The 23376-nt window shown below is 37.3% G+C and overlaps 1 protein-coding gene across 1 annotated transcript in view; it reads right to left on the bottom strand.

Annotated features, from left to right (window-relative positions):
• MED13L (mediator complex subunit 13 like) overlaps positions 1-23376 on the bottom strand; it is a 234029-nt gene that overhangs the window by 48214 nt on the left and 162439 nt on the right. Inside the window, 5 exon segments of the mRNA XM_023761997.1 lie at positions 830-934; positions 3183-3348; positions 7326-7514; positions 7897-8088; positions 10985-11130. Of these exon segments, the coding sequence (XP_023617765.1) occupies positions 830-934; positions 3183-3348; positions 7326-7514; positions 7897-8088; positions 10985-11130 (798 nt within the window).

Genomic DNA, 23376 nt, shown 5'->3' with positions numbered 1-23376 from the left:
GCCAATAAGCCAATTCAATTTATGCCACACTAAGAATCCCATCTAAACTAGAGAAATGAATGGCCATGTTCTAAATATACTTTTTCTCATCTAAACTTTCTATAAGTATGGAGCAATATCAAATGTGAAAATATATACTTTGGAAGCAAAACTACTCACTAAGTGAATAATCAACAGCACAGGTTCTAATAGTCAAGTGAGCAGGGGTGGGTAGGGGGAGCAGTTAAGGCTGACATACACTTAATCAGAACCCTAATGAAAACTCATGACAATAAGATTCTTTACCACCACAAAAAGTGGTAAGTCAAGGAAATATCCAGGAGGAGTGCAAAATTTTCCTACAGAAAACAACTTGGGTTCCTATTCTAATATCTAAATGAATGAGCAACAATCTCAGCCTTGGGCAGGTTTTATTACAAATATTTGCCTTAGTCATCAAAAAACACCAGCACCCACAAAACAAATTATCTATAGAATGTATATTTAATCCAAATTCTATTAATTCAAGCTGACTTGTTTACTATTTATCTCTACTTTAAAATTAAGAGTAGTTAAGTAAATTCATTTAAAGGGCAAGAGATTGTCTTGTCAAATAAATGCCTCTAGTTTTGACACAGCTACCCTAAGAAATCCGTGGTAGCAAATGAGTATCAGGGCCAGTTGTCTAAAAGGACTCTTTTCGAGTCCTGACAATAAAACTACATCATCTGCATATAAGAAAAGACCTATCCTTTTCTTACTTACTGGAAGAAGATTTAAAACAAAACAATGGGGAAGAAGGGGTCTGAGAGGACAGGTCAGATGACTGTTCTGCCTTTTCTCCACCCACCTAGAGCAGGAACAGCTGACTCTTTGGGTTGGATCCACAAAATCCCAAGTAGCAGGATTGTTAGCAGGCTCTTCTTCAAGAGTTGGAGTTGACACTTGGCTCCTCCTAGAAAAGGTTAAAAATGTGAGCTGTGTAAACATAATCTCTGGGGGGAAAAATGTTAAAAATATTTACACATTTTACATAGTAATGGTATCCTGCAGATAATAGTTCAGAGCAATCCAAGGTGGGGAGATGGACTACTACTTGTTCTTCGCATCAGAAGAAGCAGGATTCAAAATATATCTATTTAAGTTTAATGCACATTTAACATGGACAGTACACATAGCAATTAAAACACTATCTGGCACTATTCATTGTAACTTTTTAAGAAGCCGCCTAAATTTTGCAGAAATACCCTAAATTTTAAAAAATTATCTTTTCACAGAATCTGTGAATTATATGCCCTCAGTTAGGTTGCTGAAGTCACCTTTACAACTCCTGTATTTGCTAGCATTAAGGGCAGCACTCCATACCTGGAATGTGAACCAAAAGACAAGAAACAAAAATATTTCCTACACGTCACTGACAATTGGTAGCAAAAAGGAGATGCTTATTTTTACATAGTGAGAATAAGACTAGGCCAAATTTTTTATTGCTGATTTTGCTACAGCTGACACTGCAAAGTGTTTTGATGATGGCTCTGCAAGGAATTCTCTTGCTCTCCACCCTCTCCTGCCTTTCTGGGTGTTTCGCTACCTTGTTCTATGCTGCTGATAGAGGGGACATGGTCTGATAGAGTTGGTGGAGATGAAAGGTTAGTGGTAATAAAAAAAGAAAAAAAAAGGTAAATGAAAGGAAAAGAAAAAGAAAATGTTAACTTGGAAATGGTCTAGGTCAGTGGTCGGCAAACTCATTAGTCAACAGAGCCAAATATCAACAGTACAATGGTTGAAATTTCTTTTGAGAGCCAAATTTTTTAAACTTAAACTATATAGGTAGGTACATTGTTATTAACTTAATTAGGGTACTCCTAAGGCTTAGGAAGAGCCACACTCAAGGGGCCAAAGAGCCGCATGTGGCTCACAAGCCGCAGTTTGCTGACCACGGGTAGGTATTGCAGATAAAAGGGAAAGTATTATTCTAAAGGAAAGGATCATTTTTAAATGACTAGAGATAACTTTTTAATTCTAGAATGTGACATATGATTTTTCATGGCAATTACTTTAGCTTATTTACTACATCTTATTCAGCAGCCTATTCTAGAACCAATTCATTGAGAAATAAATATATAGTATCGAATTTTCTAAAAGCTAGGTCCAAAGGACAAGTTTTAAATCTGTATATAAAGGCTGCATAGTAGTCACTAAGAAACATCTGACTGACTTCTAAATGAATGGAGTTCTTAGTTACTGGCAAGAATGTCCATATTTATTCTATTCCACAGAATCAAGCTTCATTTATTTACTTGCATCTGTTAAGGAAGTGGACATCTCAACCATATCAAAATAGATATGAAAATAAGCAGAATGATTACCTAAATCCTGATAAGTAAAAAAGCATTTATTGACTACTATTGTCATTATTATTCATGCAATTAAAATAATCAACAGTAATCTCTTATAGTCAGTTCTTCCTCTTTTCCAAAAATATGTTAAGGGAGGGAGAAATGGAGGGCAGAAAAGAAGGGAGGAAAGAAAGAAAGAAAAGAAGAAAGGTAAGTTGGATAGGGGAAAGAAAAGAATACAATTTCCCCAAATGAACAAACAGAAGCACAGAGGCTGGTAAACACCCTCCAATTGTCATTAATTCAGTTCAGAAATGTATTGTCAATTAAAACATAAGGTCAATATAAAATAGAAAACGTGGCAAAGAAGGTAATTTCTCTCTGTAAATAGGAAACATTCATAAATTGGTATCAGGAACTTCAAAATTTCCTGAATAATCAAATCAAGTCAAGTTATCATCTGTATTTTAACATGTTTGCATTAACTTTTATCCTATTATGGCCTGGCCAGCATGGCTCAGTGATCGAGCATCAATCTATGAACCAGGAGGTCATGGTTCAATTCAGGGTCAGGGCACATGCCCGGGTTGCAGGCTTGATCCCCATTAGGGGCGTGCAGGAGGCAGCTGACCGACTATTCTTTCTCATCATTGATGTTTCTATCTCTCTCCCCCTCTCCTTTCCTCTCTGAAATCAAAAACTTAAAAAAAAATTTATCCATACTATTATTTTCAAAATAAAGAAATACCTATCTAATGAACCCTCAGGCTTTGTCACACAACAGTGTAATATGACTGACCCTCTTTGTATAGTAATCAAAGAGATGGTTACTAAACCACAATCCAGACTGAATGCAAAAAAACATACTTGGACTGCGTTCTGTTGAGGATGCATTCCTTCCAGACTCGATGGACCATATGATTGTGGAGTTTTAGAGGAATCTTCCCCGATCTCTTTGGACTGTGCATAGTTATCATCCCCCCATCTTGGGCACCTAAGTGACTGACAGCACTCTGAGCACCTCCACTCTCACCTGGAAAAGACAGATAAGTTGCAATGTCATTTTTCTGAAAAGCTAGCTTATTTAACATAAACATTTTAATTGTTAAGACTCATATTCATGTAACTTTGCTCCTGCCCCCTTGCAATAACAACATTCTCTGTAGCTATGAGTAAAATTTGTGACAGTATAGATTTTTGTCGTTGTTGGCATTTTGTATGATTCTTTGTGTTCTCCCTAAAATAGTTAATCACATCAATACTCACATACTCATACTCCCTCATGAGCATAACCACACAGAGGCATTCCTGCTCAAATGGGGACTGGAAATAACTTACACAGAAGGGTTCATACATCATAATATCAAAGACATAAACATGCATAGACTGTTTTGAATTTTTAAATCCCAATGCAGTAAATAAGTTTTAAGGCAAAACAAAACAGTAGAGGGAACTTTACGCTTGTTTAGCTAAATGGTTGTGTAACAACTGTGCACAGTGCCCTAGTAGGAGAAAAAACTTACTGGCACAAAGCTTTTAACAGGTCAAATTTCAAATTTGTGTGTGGGACTGTTTGTCCTAATGTCTGACACTATTTATGAAAGTGTAGTACTAAAACATTGAAAGAGGTTGTCTCAACATTTTAATAAAAGGACATTAAAAATTCACTGGTTTCTAACTCCACTTTGTTTCTCCAACTATAGTTGGTATGTCATTCATTTTTTTCTATTATGACTGCTGATAATAGTGATTATTGATTATGTCATGAGTATTTTATTACTTCTATCTCATACAAAACAAATATTGAAGTCAGTTTCCAGTATTAAATATCAATTACTTTCATCTTTTTGATTTCATAAATATATTGTGGTTTTTACTCTGAACAGAAATAGGATGCAAAACATCCTGACCAAAATAATCTATTTTTAGAACTCTGGAAACCTCCATTCTCATCTGAAAAAGAAATCACAAACTAATATTCTTGGCATCAATTCAACAAAACAATGATGAGTTGAATGGTTAGGCTCAGCTCTATTTTTTTTTAAAAAAGAAAGAAACCAACCCCAAGTGCTTACATTCTAAGAAATGGAAGCTTTCTTGTTCCCCAGAAAAGTACTGTTACATTACAAATGAGATAAAGGAGACAAGAAATTTGGTCTTTCATTGCTACCTTTTATCTTAAAAGTTCCCTGACTTGGTTCATGATGCAAAATAATTCATTTCCATTTTACAATGGACTTTCAAATGCCTATTCTAAAACAAAGCAAAGTGAAGAAATAAACAGCAGAAGTAGATAACTCAGTCTTTGCCACCAAACACCCTACAATATAGCTAAAGAGATCATATGCCCATGGAGTTAAAGGAAGTAAGTTATGACCAATACAGGAGAGGGGCTCTTCCACAGGAGAGGGGTATAGAAAACAAGCCACAGTCTTTTCTGATTAAAGTTGATTCAATGCTTTTCAATAGCTTTTAACAATTTAGCTAAAATGTGGGTGATATCTTGTATGGAACTAAACAGGATTTGTAGTCCATGCTGTTAAATGCATGCTGAGTGTTATTTCTTACAAGTGTCTATATAAACAGAAGAGGCAAGCTGATGTGCCAATTCACAAGTGACTTCACCAAAACCAATGGCCCTCCTGGGTCCCGTTACTCTAGGCCAGTGGTCGGCAAACTGTGGCCCCTTGAGTGTGGCTCTTCCACAAAATACCACATGTGGGCGTGCACATAAAAGTGCGATTGAAACTTCGTGGCCACACTCAAGGGGCCAAAGAGCCACATGTGGCTCGCGAGCTGCAGTTTGCCAACCACTGCTCTAGGCAACCCTCGGCCACTTTAGGGGCAAAGTAACCCATTTCGTCCTGTATCTAGAAAACCATGGCAATAATCAATGTTAGTCAATGCAGAGCGACAAGGCTGAGCAGGACTCTTTCTGATGGAGCAGTAAGAGTTTTAAGCTGTAACTCACATATCATGATGTACGCATTTGGACAAGTTCATTTTACAGCAAAGATTCCAGTAACTTTTATTTCATTGTGTTTGTTTGTGTTTTGTTTTTTGCTTGCTTGCTTTAGGAAGGAAGCATCAGGGGACTTACTGACCCAGGGCCTAGCACATTGACATTCAGAGATTTAGAGGGGAAGGAGCTGGAAGATCTATAGCCATACACTCCACACTGAAACCCACCATAAACAAAACCTCTTAATTTTGAGTTATGACACTTAGAGTTCTGAACTTATCCATCGGAGGTCAAGGCCTTATTTATGCACACAGTAAGCCTTCAATTTTAAGTTGAATATAAATTTCACTAAATGCCGGGCAAAATAAATAAAACAAAAAGGGATGACAACTTACGGAGTGCAATTGTTAAAAATACAAACCTTTATATGAAATGTGATGAAAACTTCAAAATACTGATAGTTCTAATCTTTCCTTAATGTATCTTCTCTATGGTGATTATTATAAAAGACTATAAAAGTAGTTTTTCTTTTTTCATTTTAAAGTAGTTAATAAAAATTGTTTGAGCAAATCCTTTCACAAAGAATCATCCAAACTCTCTGCTCTACCAAGTTAGAGCCAGATGCATATTTTTCCACCATCTTAGCAACTTACACACCCCTTAGAAACAGAGGCCGCATGTTGTGCATTTCTGTCTCCCACACAGTATCAGAGTAATTCATGCGTATACTGTGAAACTATTTACACAACTCTGTCAAGTATAATACCTAATACATATAACAACCTTGTAAAGAATGGAGTATTTGTGCCCAGCGGCGTGGCTTAGTGGCTGAGTGTCGACCTATGAACCCCGAGGTCACAGTTCGATTTCCAGTCAGGGCACATGCCCGGATTGTGGGCTCGATCCCTATGTGGGACATGCAGGAGGCAGAAATCAATGATATCCTCTCATCATTGATGTTTCTATCTCTCTCTCCCTCTTCCTTCCTCTCTGAAATCAATAAAAATATATTTTTTAAAAAAAAGAAGAATGGAGTATTTGACAGAGAAGGAAACTGGGGTTCAGAACAAGTATGAGAGTTAAATAAGGTCACTCACTTAAAAAGCTACAGACAGGCTTTAAAATTAGGTGTGTTCAATCACAAAATCTATACTTATCCCAACATACTGTTTAACCATGAACTTCTATTGAAGGCCCACTATGTGGCAAGCAGTATGCTAGAAACTGAAATATCTAATCCTCATGAAAATTACCATGTTGGTGTGTAACATGCTTGAGAGTGTTTTCAAAGCTTAGCAGCTAAGACTTTTATTTTGATGTTCCTACCAACATGTCCACATTAAATGCCTATAAATAATCTCATTTCAGCTCAAGTATGATGAATATCTTTTCCTTAGTGACTAGATCGCCAATGAAAATCAACTACCACAAACTTTAATATACAAAATATACTATTCAACAAAAAGGCAAAATCCTCTCAATTTAAACAATTTCTGAATTTTTGCATGAAGGAAAACTGTCAAGATTTTCACATTTTGGATAACATTTATCATTAATGGACAAAGATTACTGACAGGGCAAAGCATTTATTCAGAGCTCCTGGATGCTGGCCTAACTTTATCAAAGTAGAATAAGAACTGTCCAAGACACATCTCTGTCTGGCAATAGTCAACTGAGCAAAAGTTCCAGCCACTTTCTGATGTAGTGTTTTCCATTTGTTTACAACAAAGAAGCAGCCTTCATCTTATTTCCTGACAGTATGTATGCACATGCACACACATGTGTTAAAAGGGACAGATGTGTGTGTAGAACTTAAGAGAAACAACTAAATTATTTAACTGGATAATTTAGAGACTAAAATTCTGAAGCATATACATTCTGTTTGTTTAAATTTTTCCTTTTCCATTTTGCAAAATTCCCATGTTACCCTACTTCCACCTCTTTCACCAGGAATTTCTCAAGATGAGTTTTCTCCCTGTCCTATGGCAAGGGAACTAGATGATTTTCTGGGATCGCATTCACCCAGAACATTCCTGGATTGTACTCACCTGTGGCAGCCTGTTCTGGAGAGGTGGGCGGGGTAAGAGGCATCCCGCAGTTACTTGGGTCCTTCACACTACCAAGTCCCTGCTGCCCAACTGAAATATGGCCTCCAGCACTGGCAACGCTCTGAGGAACTGGGATGTCATTCTGAGAGATCAGAACAAAAGCTGAAGGATAAACCATCCGGACACCACCTGTAAGGAAAGAGCAAGGAGAGAATCAGGGCTGAGAGAAAGTTCACACTAGACTGCCAACTTTATTATTCCAGTGGTCAGAGTCAAAGCTCTGGTGAGCATGGGATACTCATTAGGTCCTGCAAAAAGTGATATTTCTCATTCTTCCATAAGTTAATAGCTGCTTAACCATGTGTTCCAAAATTATAATAATAGCATTTGGAATCCAGGGACCATTGGTGCTTCAGGCAAGAAAACTATTCAGTATAACCACTGTGTCAAGAGAATTTTTAAAATGGGAAAATTATGGAGATTATTTTTGATGAATCTAAGTGATTATCTTTTTTAAATTAAGGAAGATGAAGAGAGAATAAAGTTCTTCAGGCAAAATATTTTCTCTTACCAACAATTACTTCGACTGCCACAGGGAAATCATTGTCGTATCCCAACTCCTCTTCTTTCAATTCTTCTTTCTTTTTCAGCACCATTGGGTAGAAATACTGCCATTCCTCTATCAACTTACGGGTGGCTGGGTCGGACATCTTGTATGCTTGGCCTGTTAGCGTGCCGTTTAATCCATAAGGACTTACCAGTACTGAGTCAGGGAGGAGAAAGATATGTTACAGATCACAGTAATAATTCCTACTTAACTGTTGTGGTATTTTTAGATTAAAGTATAGCATCATTTAATGTATATTGCTCTTTATTTGCTAACTCCTTTCAAAGTGTGATTCTTTAAAGTTTTAAATTTTATTACTTCTTAGTTATATGCCTCTCAACTCACATCAATTTTTGAAGGAAATCAAATGGGGGAGATTTAGTACTATCAGAAGCTATAGCGACACACAGTATATAAATTATCTGTATGTTAAAGCTTATACTTATCAATTTGATAATAGCTTATACAACATAAACACTGAGTCTTCCATAACAGAATAAAACCATTCAACACAACCCCAAAACTTGCCAAGAACTTGAACACTCTTCCTATGGTTCTTGATACTTCCTAAAGTCTGTGGTAACCAAAAAATTATGCATAAATAAAACTTCTATTAGCAGAAAAGCCTTAATTTACCTACTATAAAATATAATGCTTTATTATTCAGGCATATCTCTACTGTTTTAGAGATCTGTTGATAAAACAACTCCAAATAAAATTTATTTCACTAAAGTAAGGGACTTAAAATCCTTCTTTCTCTTTCAGTAATTGACCTTGATGTCATTTTCACTGAGCTACACACAAAAATGTAGTTAACACAGTGCTGTGTATAACCCAGCCAGTTCTTAGCCTCGGGGTATTTCAACCTTCCAAATAACACTTTTCTGGGATAAAGAGGTCACTTTTTCTTACTCCTAATTAAAAAAAAAAATCTCAGCATAGTTATTAAATGGGGTATTCTTTTTCTTTTTGATGGCTTTATTTAACAGCTGGATGGTATACCACATCAATCAAGACAGAGATAGCTGTAGACATCACATATTTCTTGGTGCCTTTCTGCTGTTCCTCACTGATTCAAATGGGCTAAAATTACTGACTCTAAACACAGTTAATCAAGGGCAATTTTCCTATATTAACACTTCTAGGAAATTCCTACATCAATATCATTATGTTCACTACAGTTCATCTATAGGCCAGCACCTGCCCTAAGAATGTACCTCCTCACACTAATCTAGGGAAATAAGCAGGACAATGTCCCACAAAGGTTTTCTCTATGATTTGAAGCATTAGCAACAAACCAGTAAGATTTTAAAAATAAGTGGTCTATAGGGACCTGGTATTCCTAAAAGTATCCTTATCAACTTAGGTTAGTTACCTTCCCTTATGACTAGTAATTCCTTTTGTAACCATAAAGAAATGCTTTTATTTTGAGTGATAACGTCTAGAATGAAGTCAGATGGTCCTCAGCACCTTCACAGTCAAGGAAACATAGTATTTAAATAATTTTGACAATCCATAATATGTGCATAATGTATAACTCTCAAGTGTACAGTCTGAGAATTGGGCTGTTTTTGTATAGCAGCCCACACATAAAACACCCCAAATTACAGAATAATAATGAACATAGTTTAAAATACGTTGCAAGTGGGAGGTAGGGGGAAAGTAAGTAGTACTTTAGGGCAAGAAACAGATGCTTTTATCAAATTAAATCAGAATCATCTGTAGAAAACCAAAAAGGCAATCATAAATAATATGGAGGATAAATACTCATATTTTTCTAATATAACAGGCGGTTATATCAATAAAAATACTTCAGTCATGTCTGTAAAATATCAGTGTTTTACCATATGGTTCAATCTAACATTAAAACATTTTAAAGTTTATTCATAGAAAATTCTGAATTCCAACACAAAACTGAAGATATATAGAATACACAATTACAGAAAAGGGACATGAGGTTGTTTTGGTGATATTTCGGTGATGAGCTGAGAATTAATAAAAATATGAATGTCTAAAAAAATACAGAAAAAAATATGAATGTCTATTAAATTACAACCAAATGCCTATAATCAATGTAGCCTATAATTAAGAGAAAATAAAGTTATTACCGTCACTGATTAAATTATATATTACACAACTCTAGAAATTTGATTTTGATTAAAATTTCAAATACTAAGTCTAATAGTGATTATCTGCAAATGATGGCATTCTTGAAACAGTGGAACAAACAAAACAATAAAAACCTTTAATTTATAAGGATTATGTTTTTCAAATACTTATTCATCTTTTTTTTCTGCAGGAATTCTCTACATTTTATTTCTCAACTCAGCTTTACATAAGACCACATTATATATGTGATAAACTTTCAGCAAAAACAAATCAACAAAAAAACCAGCAGGCTATTATAATTTAACTAGAGGCCCAGTGTACGAATTCGTGCACCAGTGGGGTCCCTTGTCCTGGCCTGCGGGATCGGGCCGAAACTGGTTCTCTGACATCCCCTGAAGAGTACCGGATTGCAAGAGGGTGCAGGCCAGGCCGAGGGACCCCACCAGTGCACGATAGGGGCTGAGGAGGGACGCGGGAGGTTGGCCAGCCGAGGAGGGACTGTGGGAGGGCTCCAGGGCATGTCTCGCTCAGTCCCAATCGGCTGGACCCCACCAGCAAGCTAACCTACCGGTCAGAGCGTCTGCCTCCTGGTGGTCAGTGCACGTCATAGCTACTGGTCTACGGGTCGACTGTCTACCCTCTGGTGGTCAGTGCACATCATAGCGAGTGGTTGAGCAATGTTAGCATATCATTAGCATATTACGCTTTGATTGGTTGAACGGCCAACCAGACAACCGGACACTTAGCATATTAGGCTTTTATTATATAGGATTGTGAAATGTTGGTCTTTCTTCTTCAGAAACTGACCTTTATGCTTACCTTTAAAATGTCCATTAAAGATAATATCTCATTCTGCAAAACCTAACTGGGCAGATGGCTGGCTAGCCAGTAAGGTGGAGGGATAGGGAGGAAGGGGGAGAGCAGGGCATCACCATTTACTTACCTTGAAATGGTGCAGGTGAAGACTGAGCCATGTGTATATGCTCCTCATTGATCAAATAAATTGGCTGGTGTTGGGCAATCTCCACACTTGTGCATACATTACTTTCCCCATGAAGAAAGAATGTGAAAGCACAGGACAAATGTTCACTGGAAAAGAAATAATGAGAAACTCAACTCTACATTTTGATATAAAATGAATGCTAGATACAAGAACTACAGATGGGATATAGCTTTACTTTATCAACCATTCAGCAAAACTTGCCTCTGATGATATTAACAGCATAAATTTCCAGTTGATTGTGGACAAGTAATATGACAATAACTTGTTGGCAACTAACTAAATTAAAGCTGCCAGATAAGTCTGAAAAATTAGTTATGTAGCATTGTGAAATTTTGAAAGCTGTTGTAAAGAATGCTTCCTGTTTCATTTGCAAAAAGTCTCCTATGCTGACTTATACATTCCTGGGAACAGAAAAAGAATGAAATTTTTCTACCTTCTCAAGTACTAGTATCTAAACTGGCTTTTAATTGAGTCTAGGGACAATGACAAAACAGTTTTGCTTAGGTTTGGTATGTTATAACAATAACACCAAACTTACAAGCTTACAACATTACAGTAAGGTTAACACTGTTGACTTTAAAATAGCAATTAAAGACAGCACTGTATATAAATTCCTAATATACAGCTGCTAAGGTAAAACAAGTGTCTAAATGAGCTGGTAATCTATTATATTTATTTTTGCAATTTACTTCTGATCACAAAATTTTATTAAAGCATTCAACACATCCCTGTTTTCCACACAATTAGCTAAAAATTCACAAAAATCATGTGTCTTGGAAAAAATAATTTCAAAATTACTACAGTGGCACATTATTTCAAAGTTGTTAACTTTGGCCCTAAGCCAGCCATAACATCTCCACTTTTCAAGACAGCTCACAAGAACATGTGCCTGATGAACCAAATCACTGAAGGCGCCAGGCAACCATGTAAAAATTCATCGCCAAAATTTGCTTCTTTTCAAAAGTTCTTTACAATATTATAAAGTGTATTTTGAGTGCCAGTCAAAACATTAAATGTTAGAAAGTATAAAATTATAAGGCTTTAAGGAAAAATTAAAATAAAAATGATAAAATGTCCACTCCATCACACAGCAAAGCATATATATTCTTTCTTGGCAACTATCTTAAGATAACCTGAGAACATTTTGTGTTTTACTAGGATGTGAAGTTTCATCAATAAGAAACACCTAGTCTTGGCATATGGGTATTTAGCACAATATAGTAAACAAGACAGTAACTATAATCTTGTAAGAATTTTAAAAAATTTAAACATCCTCTTTATACCATACTTTTTATGTTTCAAGTTTACAATAAGAAAATAGTAACAACACACTGTCCTTTCTGTATGAAAACTACACTATAAACAGGTCATCTTCAACAAACAACATTATGCCTGGCACATAACAGGATCAAAATATAAGTTAATCTGGTTAAATTTCCATCTGTAAAATTCAAGAAAGAGGTTGATATAAAATGGATGCTTATTTGTACCTACGATCCCATGTAGTCAATAGCATTTTACAAACAACTGGGTTTTAGATATTGAGGGTAGTACAGAATACATTCTCTTTTCCACTGATTCTCAACTGTTCATAAAACAATGCTAACCAACATTTATCCACCAACTAGTAAGTGCAAAGATTGGTGCAAGGAGCCTAAAGTGACACTGAATACAACATGGCCCCTGCCCTCAAGGAGCACATAAGCTAATAAGATTGATATGAACACACATCAATAAAATAAAACCAGGAGAATACAGAAACAGAATGAAAAAACAAAATGCTATAGGGATGCTAAGGCATACTGATTTGTTCAATCTCAAAGACCCAAGTGCTTCAAGAAGACAGGAACCAGTAAAAATAGGGTTTTAGTAGTACAGAGAAAGAAAAAGGTAAGAGTCACAGCATGTGGCAAGGAGTAGAGTAGCTAAGAGCAGAATATACCTTGGAAATTCTAAAGAAGGAATGGCGTGACAGGATGGGAAAGGAGTCTGAAAAAGAAGTCAGAGGTCACCTCTTGAGACAACAAAGAGACTTGTATGTGAAAAATACCAGGGAGCCAATTTAAAGTTTGGTTTTAAAAAGTCAGCTGAATCTACAGAATCGTGATGAAACTTCAGAACAGTACTCATTTGAATTTGCTGTGTCCCAAAAGATACAGCAGAGAAGCACAATTGAAAAAAAGTAGGAATTGAATAAATGAACTATTTTTTATATTGATAACTTTAAAAACAAAATGTTTTAAAATTAAAACAACATAAGAAAAACAGCAAGTTATAGTTGAAATATAACAGAAGCCACCAATCTATGTATATAAAAGGCTAATATGCAAAGTGTCCCCTTGGGAGTTCGACTGGGAGTTCCAACGCTCGCTATGATGTGCGCTGACCATCAGGGGGCGATGCGAAATGAAGGAAGACCCCGGCCGGCAGCTGGAAGGCCCCCATCGGCCCTGATCACCAGCCAGGCATAGGGACCATACCCGTGCATGAATATCATGCACTGGACCTCTAGTAATTATATAATTTTTGGTTAAGTTACTAACACCTTTCTGATGATAGTTTCCTTATATGTAAAATCAACTGTTGCACAAATTGCTCGGTCCCCCAGAAGTTCTGATTCAGGAGGTCTAGAGCAGCCGTGGGCAAACTACGGCCCGCGGGCCGGATCTAGCCCGTTTGAAATGAATAAAACTAAAAAAAAAAAAGACCGTACCCTTTTATGTAATGATGTTTACTTTGAATTTATATTAGTTCACACAAACACTCCATCCATGCTTTTGTTCCGGCCCTCCGGTCCAGTTTAAGAACCCATTGTGGCCCTCGAGTCAAAAAGTTTGCCCACCCCTGGTCTAGAGTGTGCCCCACGAATCTGCATCTGTATCCAATTCCAAGTGATGTTGCTGCTACTCCTAATCCAAGGACCACACTTTGAGAACCACTGAATTTTGATGGTGCCTAAATCCCTTTCCAGCTATAAAATTCTACTTTTTCTAAGATTATGTAAAGCTAGAGGGCAAGGATGACAATACTGAGACTGGAAAGTGAAATTCCCCTTTGACCTAGCAATATCACTTCTAAGACTTTATTCCACAGAAAAAACTATTATACAGTGATTGCATATAGCACTGCTTGTAATAGTTAAAGACTAAAACAGCCATTATGTTCATCAGTAAAGGACTGGTTAACTTCACTATGACATATCCCTACAAAGTAATACTGTGAAACCATTTAAAAGAAAATGATCACACTTATATGAGAAAATCCCAACATAAACTCATAAATATGAGACAAAAATTATGTGACTTGGAAAAAATGCATTTTATACAACTAGAGTTACAGATATTGAGGGTAGCATAGAGTATGTTCTCTTTTCCACTGATTTCTCAACTGTGCATAAGAACAAAACTAACCAATATTTATCTACCAAAGCAGTGTGTGAATAACTTACTCCCATTTGTATAAAAATGGGAAAGGGGGAAATATGTGCATACACAATTTGCTTACAATGGCATAAAAAGTCTCTGGAAGGATACACTTTAAAAAACTTAATCATCTTGGCTGCCTTTGGGGAATAAAATGGCATGAATGGTGGGGAAAGAGAGAATTCACAATAGTCTTTTGTACTTTTTGAATGTGGGGTCATATATCACACAGAAAGTAATGGAGGCAAGATCTGAAGGAAGCCCCTGCCTCCTATCCTTGTGCTTGTTGGCCCAACTAGAGGAATCCAAGGTGTTTCATTTTATCATAGTTGGCTCTTAGTTGAAGCCTGGTAAAATCATCTTTGATTCTGATTCTGTTATCCAACATACTACTTGATCATCAAGCCATCAATATCTTTATCCATGTCATTGCTAAAAATGGTGAAAACACTACACACGGTGGATGGAATATTGTGTCATCTTATCAGATAATTCCTGAGTTAATTCACTCATTTACTATCTCTTGTCTACAAAGGATAATCACAAAGATTACGTCAAATGTCTTGACAAAATGCAGATATATAACAACTGTCATATTTCTCTGATCTACAAATCAACCTAACTAACAGTAAAATTCAGGTAATCCTATATAATAAAAGGCTAATATGCGAATTGTCCCTTTGACCGAGAGTTCGACCAGGGGGCGGGGCTGGCCTGCCAACAGCCCATGGCCCTTCCCCTTGGCCAACCCTGCCCCTGATCAGAACCCCCTCCCCGGTTGGGGCAGGGCCAGCCCGCCAACCGCCTGTGGTCCCTCCCCCCAGCCAGTCCCCCCCCCCGCCCCTCAATCAGGGCGAGGTTGGCTGGCCTACCTCCTGTGTCTCCTACCCCTGGCCGGCCCAGCCCGATCAGCCCCAATCAGGGTGGGCCGGCCGGACCCCACCTGTGTACTAACTTGTGCACCGGGCCTCTAGTCTAATATAAAAGCCATCCCCACACTCATTTTACAGATGAGAAATTAGGGCTAAAAGTCCGGTTTGCCAATGACATTCTTAGAGGCACAACTGCAACCAGATGTAAAATTTAATGTTCTTTCCTCTAGCTAGCTTGCTATAAATGGGGATATTAACTATTATCCCTACCACCATATATTTTTATATAAGTAAAATGAGATCACATTTGTGAATGAATATTAAAAACAAAGGGCTCTACAAGTACAATTACAGATATAATGTTAGAGAGTATTATGAGGAAGTTAGGAGGTAAAAGCTATTAGCGCCATACCTGTTCTTCTTCTCACCTATAAACCATTTTTATCTGAACTCTTTAAACACTCAACTTCATCTATTTCATACAAGCTCATCATTTGACAACTGAAAAGGGATTTAGAGATGCTATAGCTCAACCCCTTTCTAATTAATTCATGGTGAAGGCAGGTCTGTGCCCAAAGTTACACAAGCAGTTCAGAGGACAGTTGGAATAAGAATTCAGGTCCCACTTCTTAACATAGTGTTCATAGCACATTCATGACGTTCTACCTTAGACCAATACTACATTCACCCCTAGAGAATACATGCATTCGTCAACATGATCACACATGTAACTTAAACCAGCCCCTGCACCATCCTATATAATAAAAGGCTAATATACAAATTGACTGACTGTTCGATATGACTCGCACTAACCACCAGGAACTGCCCCCTGATGGTCAGTGTGCTCCCACAGGGGAAGTGCCATTCAGCCAAAAGCTGGGCTCACAGCTGGCGAGTGCAGCGGTGGTGGAGGGAGCCTCTCCGCCTCCACAGCTCTAAGGATGTCCGACTGACTGGGCCTAAGCTGTCAGTCAGACATCCTTCAAGGGCTCCCAGACTGAGAGGGCACAGGCCAGGCTGAGGAAGCCCGCCCCCCCCGCCCAGCCCCCGAGTGCACTGGGCCTCTAGTTTCTAATAACATCCTACTAGTATAGACCAGAAGGTATTATCAAATGAATACACAGAACCAAAAACATTGTAATTTCACTCAATCAAACTAAAATTGGAGCCTTACCCCTATTCTTTTAGGGCACTCCACTTGGTAAGTATTCCAAGCCTTCTCAACTCCATTTATTCTTGGTAAATCAGGTCTGATTCAGGTAATTATTTAACATCTTTTTTACCTTAAAAATGTCTGCAGTTTAACTTATCTCACCCTTCTCCAGAGTCCTAGAAGACTACATATTTTCTTTTCTCTATAAAGGTACTCCCATACTTATTCTCTTTCACTCATGAAAAGTCTATTTCCAACCCTGAAATACCTTCTGTTGACCATGTCACTCCCTTTAGGGCTATTGTCGTATCTTTCTCCCTGTACCAATATTAAATAACCAACATGTAAATAAACTGATTAGTATAATATAGTATTAATACTACTACCACTAAATAATCTATCCATAAATAATTTTGTGTTATAAAGGGAATAAATAGGTATTAAGGTAAAAAATAATGGGAGGGGGTGCTGTTTTAGAAAGAGATGAGTCAGAGACAAGCTTCTCTGAAACTGAGGCTTGAATCCTAAAAAAGAGGTAAGTGGTAAAGGTCTTTTCCAAGAAGAGAAAATTGTATGTGCAAAGGCACTGCATTAGAGAGAGTTTGCCATGTTAAAGAAAATTTTTGAAAAAAGGCAATGTGGCTATATCATTGTGAAAATGAATATAAGTCATTTACTCTCTGCCTATGGAAAAGACAAAGATCAGCAGATTGGCTGAAAAATTTTAGGAGATCCATCTATATATTGCTTGCAAAAGACAAAGTAAAATCACACCAAAAGAATGAAAATAAAAGGTAGAAATGATATACATGGCAAATCTGAATAAAAGTAAACCTGGTATATAAATAACAATAAAAACTATTTTTTAAAAACTTAGGTTCATCATTACATTATAATAAAGGAATTCAACAAGAAATTTAAATAATCTTGAACATAGGGCATGCAATATAACAGAAATATATTTTAAAATTTGGTAGAACTACAAGAATAAAGTGACAAATCCACAATTAATAAAGATTTTAACATACTTTTTCTCAGTATTTAATAGAAAAAATGATTAAGAATACAAAAAACTGAAATGACAAAAATATGTAAACTTGAGTGTGTGTGTGTGTGTGTGTGTATGGGTTTTCCAGAAATAAAACATCTATTTTTTTTTCAAGAACACATAGAAGATGTGCAAGAAAGGGCTGAGTACTAGGACACAAGACCAGAATTGATATCACATACACTAAAAATTCTCTAAGCACAGTGCAATTTAGTTAAAAATCAACAGATTTTTAAAAAGGTTAAAATGAAATCCCTTTGTTTGGAAACTTTAAACATACACTCCCTAAATAAATCATGGGTTACAGAGGAAATCACAATGGAAATCATAAAATATTTAAAATTGAATGACAACAGAATAATATCAAAATCTGGTAAAAACAGTATTTAGAGAGTAATTTATATCTTTATATGCCTAAAAGAAAATCTTAAAATAAATGAAATAAGTATTCAAATCAAGATGTTGGAGGTAAAAACAAAACAAAAAAGTAAACTCAATAAAAACAGAAATATGAAAATAATGGCAAAATCATAAAATAGAAAAAAAGAAAAGCAATAGAAAGGATTAACAAAATCAATACTTGTTCTTGGAGCAGTCTAAGACAGACCACTGAACTGACTGATTTGAGGAAGAGATGTAGGGAAGGTGCCTGTGCAAGGAGGGAGGGGCATAAATAAACAATCCTGGGAACCAAAAAGAGGAAGTAGCCACAAATAAAGAGGAATGTTTTAGTGATAAAAATGTTATAAGTAACTTTATGTCAATAAATCTGAGATATATGAAATGAATAATTTTCTACAGAAACAGAAAATTTTAAAAATAACTAAGAAATCTACCCACCAGCTTAGAAGGTTTTACAAAACTTTCAAAGAACAATCTCTAGTCAAATTGTTTCAACAAATGATAAACAAGGGAGTGCCTCCCAACCCTTGCCATTAGGCCTATAAGGTTTGACAGCAAAACTAGATGTGGTTACAAGAAAAGGTAAGTCATCACGTAACAATTCACTCACTAACACAAATGCCAAAACACTATGATGCGATAAGGAATCACTATAGCAGTTTATTAAACTATTTTCAAAATATGAAAGTACAGTAATTCTTACTTCAAGCATACAACATAATTTAGGTAGCTTATTCAAATTTAAAATCCTTTTAAGCTTCCTCTCCCTCTTCTTTTCCCTTCTCTCATCTCCCTCTCTCCCCATACCTCTTACCTCTTCTTATATCTTCCCTCCCTCTCTCCCTCTGAGTGCTTTATTTTTTCACCTATGCTACAAGTATATCTCAAAATATTTCACAGATGTTTCTAACACTTTATTACAAGCTTCAAAGACCGTTTTCTTTCAGAATTGAATAAGAATGAAACCACCAAAATACTGTTTCACAGTAACCCTGGGTAAAGATGGCAATGTCAGTTTGTGAGCAGTCAAAATAACTGACTCCTATCTCACCTTGGAGCTTCCCTAGAATCAGGGTTTTAGGCCACATATTTATATTTCTCTAAACTAGAATTCATGAGGGATATATATAGATATATGCCCTGGGTAATGAGAAAGCTCTTCTACCGTGTAAGTGCTGAATAGCTAAATATAACATAAATTATTCCTTCCTGGTAATCAGTGCAAGAAAAATGCTAAAAAGGAAATGCTCACTACTAGCAATAGTGTACAATCATCCCCACCAGTCACTCCTCCAGCTCATCTGACCAGTCTGATTGAAGACATATGCCATGTTGCTTCACCTGTCCATGTTTGTACTCCTGCTGTCCTTTTGTCTAGATGAGTGGTTCTCAACCTTCCTAATGCTGCGACCCTTTAATACAGTTCCTCATGTTGTGGTGACCCCCAACCATAAAATTATTTTCGTTGCTACTTCATAACTGTAATTTTGCTACTGTTATGAATTGTAATGTAAATATCTGATATGCAGGATGTATTTAGGCGACCCCTGTGAAAGGGTCGTTTGACCCCCAAAGGGGTCGTGACTCACAGGTTGAGAACTGCTGGTCTAGATAAACAACCCCTATCCTTCATCTAACTCCTACTCATCTTTTCCAAGAAACCATCTTTAAAGTCCCAGAATAGGCTCAATGCTCTCATACTTCTCTATGTATATCTCAAGTCAAATCACTTCAATGTTCATAAGTTTTATGTCTAGTCCATGTGACTGCATTTTGTGAGGACGGAAATCATGTTTTATCTATCATTTTGGAACCCAGTACTTAGCATGGTATAAGTAGATGCTGAATTAATACTTAATGAGTTTGTGATACTTTATATAGTTCCTTTAAAATTTTCTAGCACTATACTGAGAGACTCAGAAATAAGCCTGGAATCCTGAGTCATGAGACAGGGGAGCACACTAGTGTAAACTGTGATATTCTATCCAGGAATATACTGGGGGATACCTACCCCTGCTCTTGAGAATTTCTAATGATCTTGCTAACTATTCTGGAGGGAGCCTGCCTGGAGCATATCACTAACAGCCGCGGAGTATATAGTGTGACTCTCTTTGGACACAAGGTAGTTTATATTCTCTGAACAAGAAAGGAGACTAGCACAGAATAAGTAAGGACTAGACATAAAGATTAGTACGGTATTCTCTTCGGTAAATGCCATTAAGGAATTCTGTGCCTTTATTCTATTACCACCCTAAGTAGTATGGTTAAATCAATCCCCCTAAAATCAATAGTAATCAAAATCTATACTACTCAATCCCATGCCACAGTCCCCCACTGCACAGAGGGAAAAAATCTAAACCAGGCTTTCTGTACTCTGGTGCAACCCACTGTTACTTCCCTGTACAAACTCTCAAAGACAGCCAGTTTGGAATGGCTAATATATTGTGTATATCCCACCTACACCGCTGTCATTCCACACAATTTCCCACTCCTCCATTCATTCTCCTTAAATCCCACTTTCAAAGTCCAGCATCACTTCTACTTTCTCCATAGAGCTTTTTCATATTATCTCTTTCCAAAGAGGCGTATTTATCCTCTGCTACCCAGAGCACTTCTTTGGCACCCATAATACCAGAATTCATTTAATCAATGAGTATTTACTAAGCACATCTATCGACCTTGTGCTAGACACTCTGCTAGATTTAGGGATACAGAAATAAACAAGACCAGAATCAGCCCTTGAGTATTTTATGGTTTCCTAGACAAAGTACCTAAAAGCTTTAAAAGAAACACAAATACTAACATGGAACTATGATACTCACTGATATGCATAGCAAGATGCCAAAGAATTTAAAATAGATAAAAACATGAAGATGGAGAAATTCTGGTCCCTCAGTCAAAATTTCTGTACTTTAATATTAAATCTTTTTTAAAAACTCATATAATTTTAATATAATATCTTCTTTGGTTTGTATCCTATGCAATCATAAAGAATTATCAATTGGTAAGGAATAACATAAACCCATGAGAATATGGGGAGGTCTGTAGTTTTCCTATTAGTTTTTAAATATCCTATATTCCACCTTATGTCATAAATAGAGGTCTGGTGCACAAATTCGTGCACGGGTGGGATCCCTCGGCCTGGCTGGCAATCGAGACCTATTGGGGGGCTGGGTGGCCAGGGGCTCCAGCCGGTCAGGGGGGCCTGGCCAGCGGGCGGTTGGCCAGCCGGCCCCACCCCCAATTGGGTTGGGGGGGGGCAATTGAGGGCAAGACCAGCCGGGGGGAGGGGCTGCAGAAGGTTGGGGGAGGGGGCAATCAGGGCTGGATCAGGCCGGTTGGCAGCCCCAGTGTGCATCATAGCGAATTAGCCTTTTATTATATAGGATTGGCTCAATAAAATTCGATATTCTCAGAGGTCCAATAAGTAAAATTATGTTCTAATAAGAAAGAAGTTTGGTTTCATTCTATCTTTCCAATATCATCTCTTGCTACATTAATTCATACATCCAATGCTTCCATAACTCAATTTTTTTTTTTTGCCTTCACAGGGCTTGTCATAATTTGCAATCATTTATTTTGATGGTTTTCCCACCAAAATGTAAGTTCCCTGAAAGGAATAACCATGTCTATCCCACTGCCTTCTGTATCCCCAGCACCTAGCACAGCTCACAACACACAAAACTTAATAGTCACTGAATGAGTAATTGCAGTTTTAGTCAAACCAAAGAGCAAATTACTCTTCTTTAGAAAGGTCCATCACCAGGAGAACAAGAACAGTTGATGTGGCCCTGGCTGGTGTGGCTATGTAGTTAGAGCATCGGCCCAGGAAAAAAAAAAGTCTCAGGTTAAATTTCCAGTCAAGGGCACTTACCTGGGTGGTGGGTTTGCTCCTGGACCCTGATTGGGGCGAGTACAGGAGGCAACTAGTCAATGTGTCTCTCTCACATGAATGTCTCTGTCTCTGTCTCTCTCTGTCTCTCTCTCTCTCTTTCCCTCAACCCCTTCCACACACTCTGAAAAAGCAATGGAAAAAATATCCTCCGGTGAGGATTAACAAAACAGCAATTGAGATGCACAGTGAACATCAGTGAAAATTTTTAAAGTGGGAAGAAGTTTAATTATTAATAGAAGGAGGTAGTATGCAGTTTCCAGTGATAGAAAAAAGGGCAACTTTTAAAACTGTTTACTTAGGAAACACAAGGGTTGGTGTGGGGGCACCTGTGTAGTTAGGCAAGGACGTGCAGAAATGCAACATAAGAACTAGTATGCCAGACCATTTTATTCTCTTACAATATTCTACATTTTAAAAAAAGGGTGGGTTTCTTTTCATTTCTTACACCGAGTTTACAGAATGCAATGCGCTTTCAAATGCATTATGAATATTAATAAACTCCTATTCTTTTCATGGCGTAAGAGTGTTTTGATAATACATTCACAATATATAACACATTTAGAACTTATTATCTAAAAATTTTCCAAGTTGTCACGCACCAAATCTCTTACAAGAAGTAACTTGCCTCACTTTACAAATCCTCATTTGGGAATATTTTGGTAATGTTTCTTTATCATTTCCTTTCTTTAAAAATATACCATTTACTTTGGTAGCATTCACAGGCTATGTCTAGATCGTTCACTCACTAGCCTATTGACCTTTCTTTTAGTGGATAGGCCTTCACTTTAAAAGAAGATGGCATATAATATTCAAATAGTAAGAGTTGGTTAAGTTATTTTATAAAACTCTGAGATGTTTTCACTATTTCATATATCTTCCCTTTAAATTATAAGTTAAACCTGATTACAAGGGCAATGAAAATGCCCAGGAAAGTTAACGGCACATACATTTTTTTAAATGAAGCATACTCTTAAATTAACATCACCATTCTATGAATCATCACTCTTCTGAGAAATAAGTTACCAATTACATTGTTACAATACAAAATTGCCTTAGTGGTCAATTTTCTTCATATATAAATACTAGAGGCCCGGTGCATGAAATTCGTGCATGGGTAGGCTCCCCAGGCCTGGCTGGCGATCAAGGTTGATTAGGGCCTTCCGGCTGCCGGCTGGGCCTTCCGTCCCCAGCTGCTGGTCAGGGCCAGGGCCTTCCTTCATTCTGTGCTGCCCCCTAATGGTCAGCGCACGTCATAGCAAGCGGTTGAACTCCTGGTCTGTCGAACTGCCGAGGGGACAATTTGCATATTAGCCTTTAATTCCCAATCACAAGGGGGCCACACTAGCACTGGATGGAGTGCTAACAGAGCAGCAGCACATCTTGCATTAATGCACAACAGTGCCCTAGTGGCCTAAAGGACTTAATGTTTCTGCCTGGGTAACTCACTTACTAGAAGCAAGAGATAGCGAGGAGGCTCTGACTCAGTATGCCCTTGACCCAAAGGCTGGCAGCGTGTGAGGGTTCCTATCCTGACAGTACA

Source organism: Myotis lucifugus, unplaced genomic scaffold (genome assembly GCF_000147115.1).
Source record: "Myotis lucifugus unplaced genomic scaffold, Myoluc2.0 scaffold_226, whole genome shotgun sequence".
In the NCBI taxonomy this organism is placed as follows: Eukaryota; Metazoa; Chordata; class Mammalia; order Chiroptera; family Vespertilionidae; genus Myotis; species Myotis lucifugus.
This window is presented reverse-complemented; position numbering and strand designations above follow the sequence as displayed.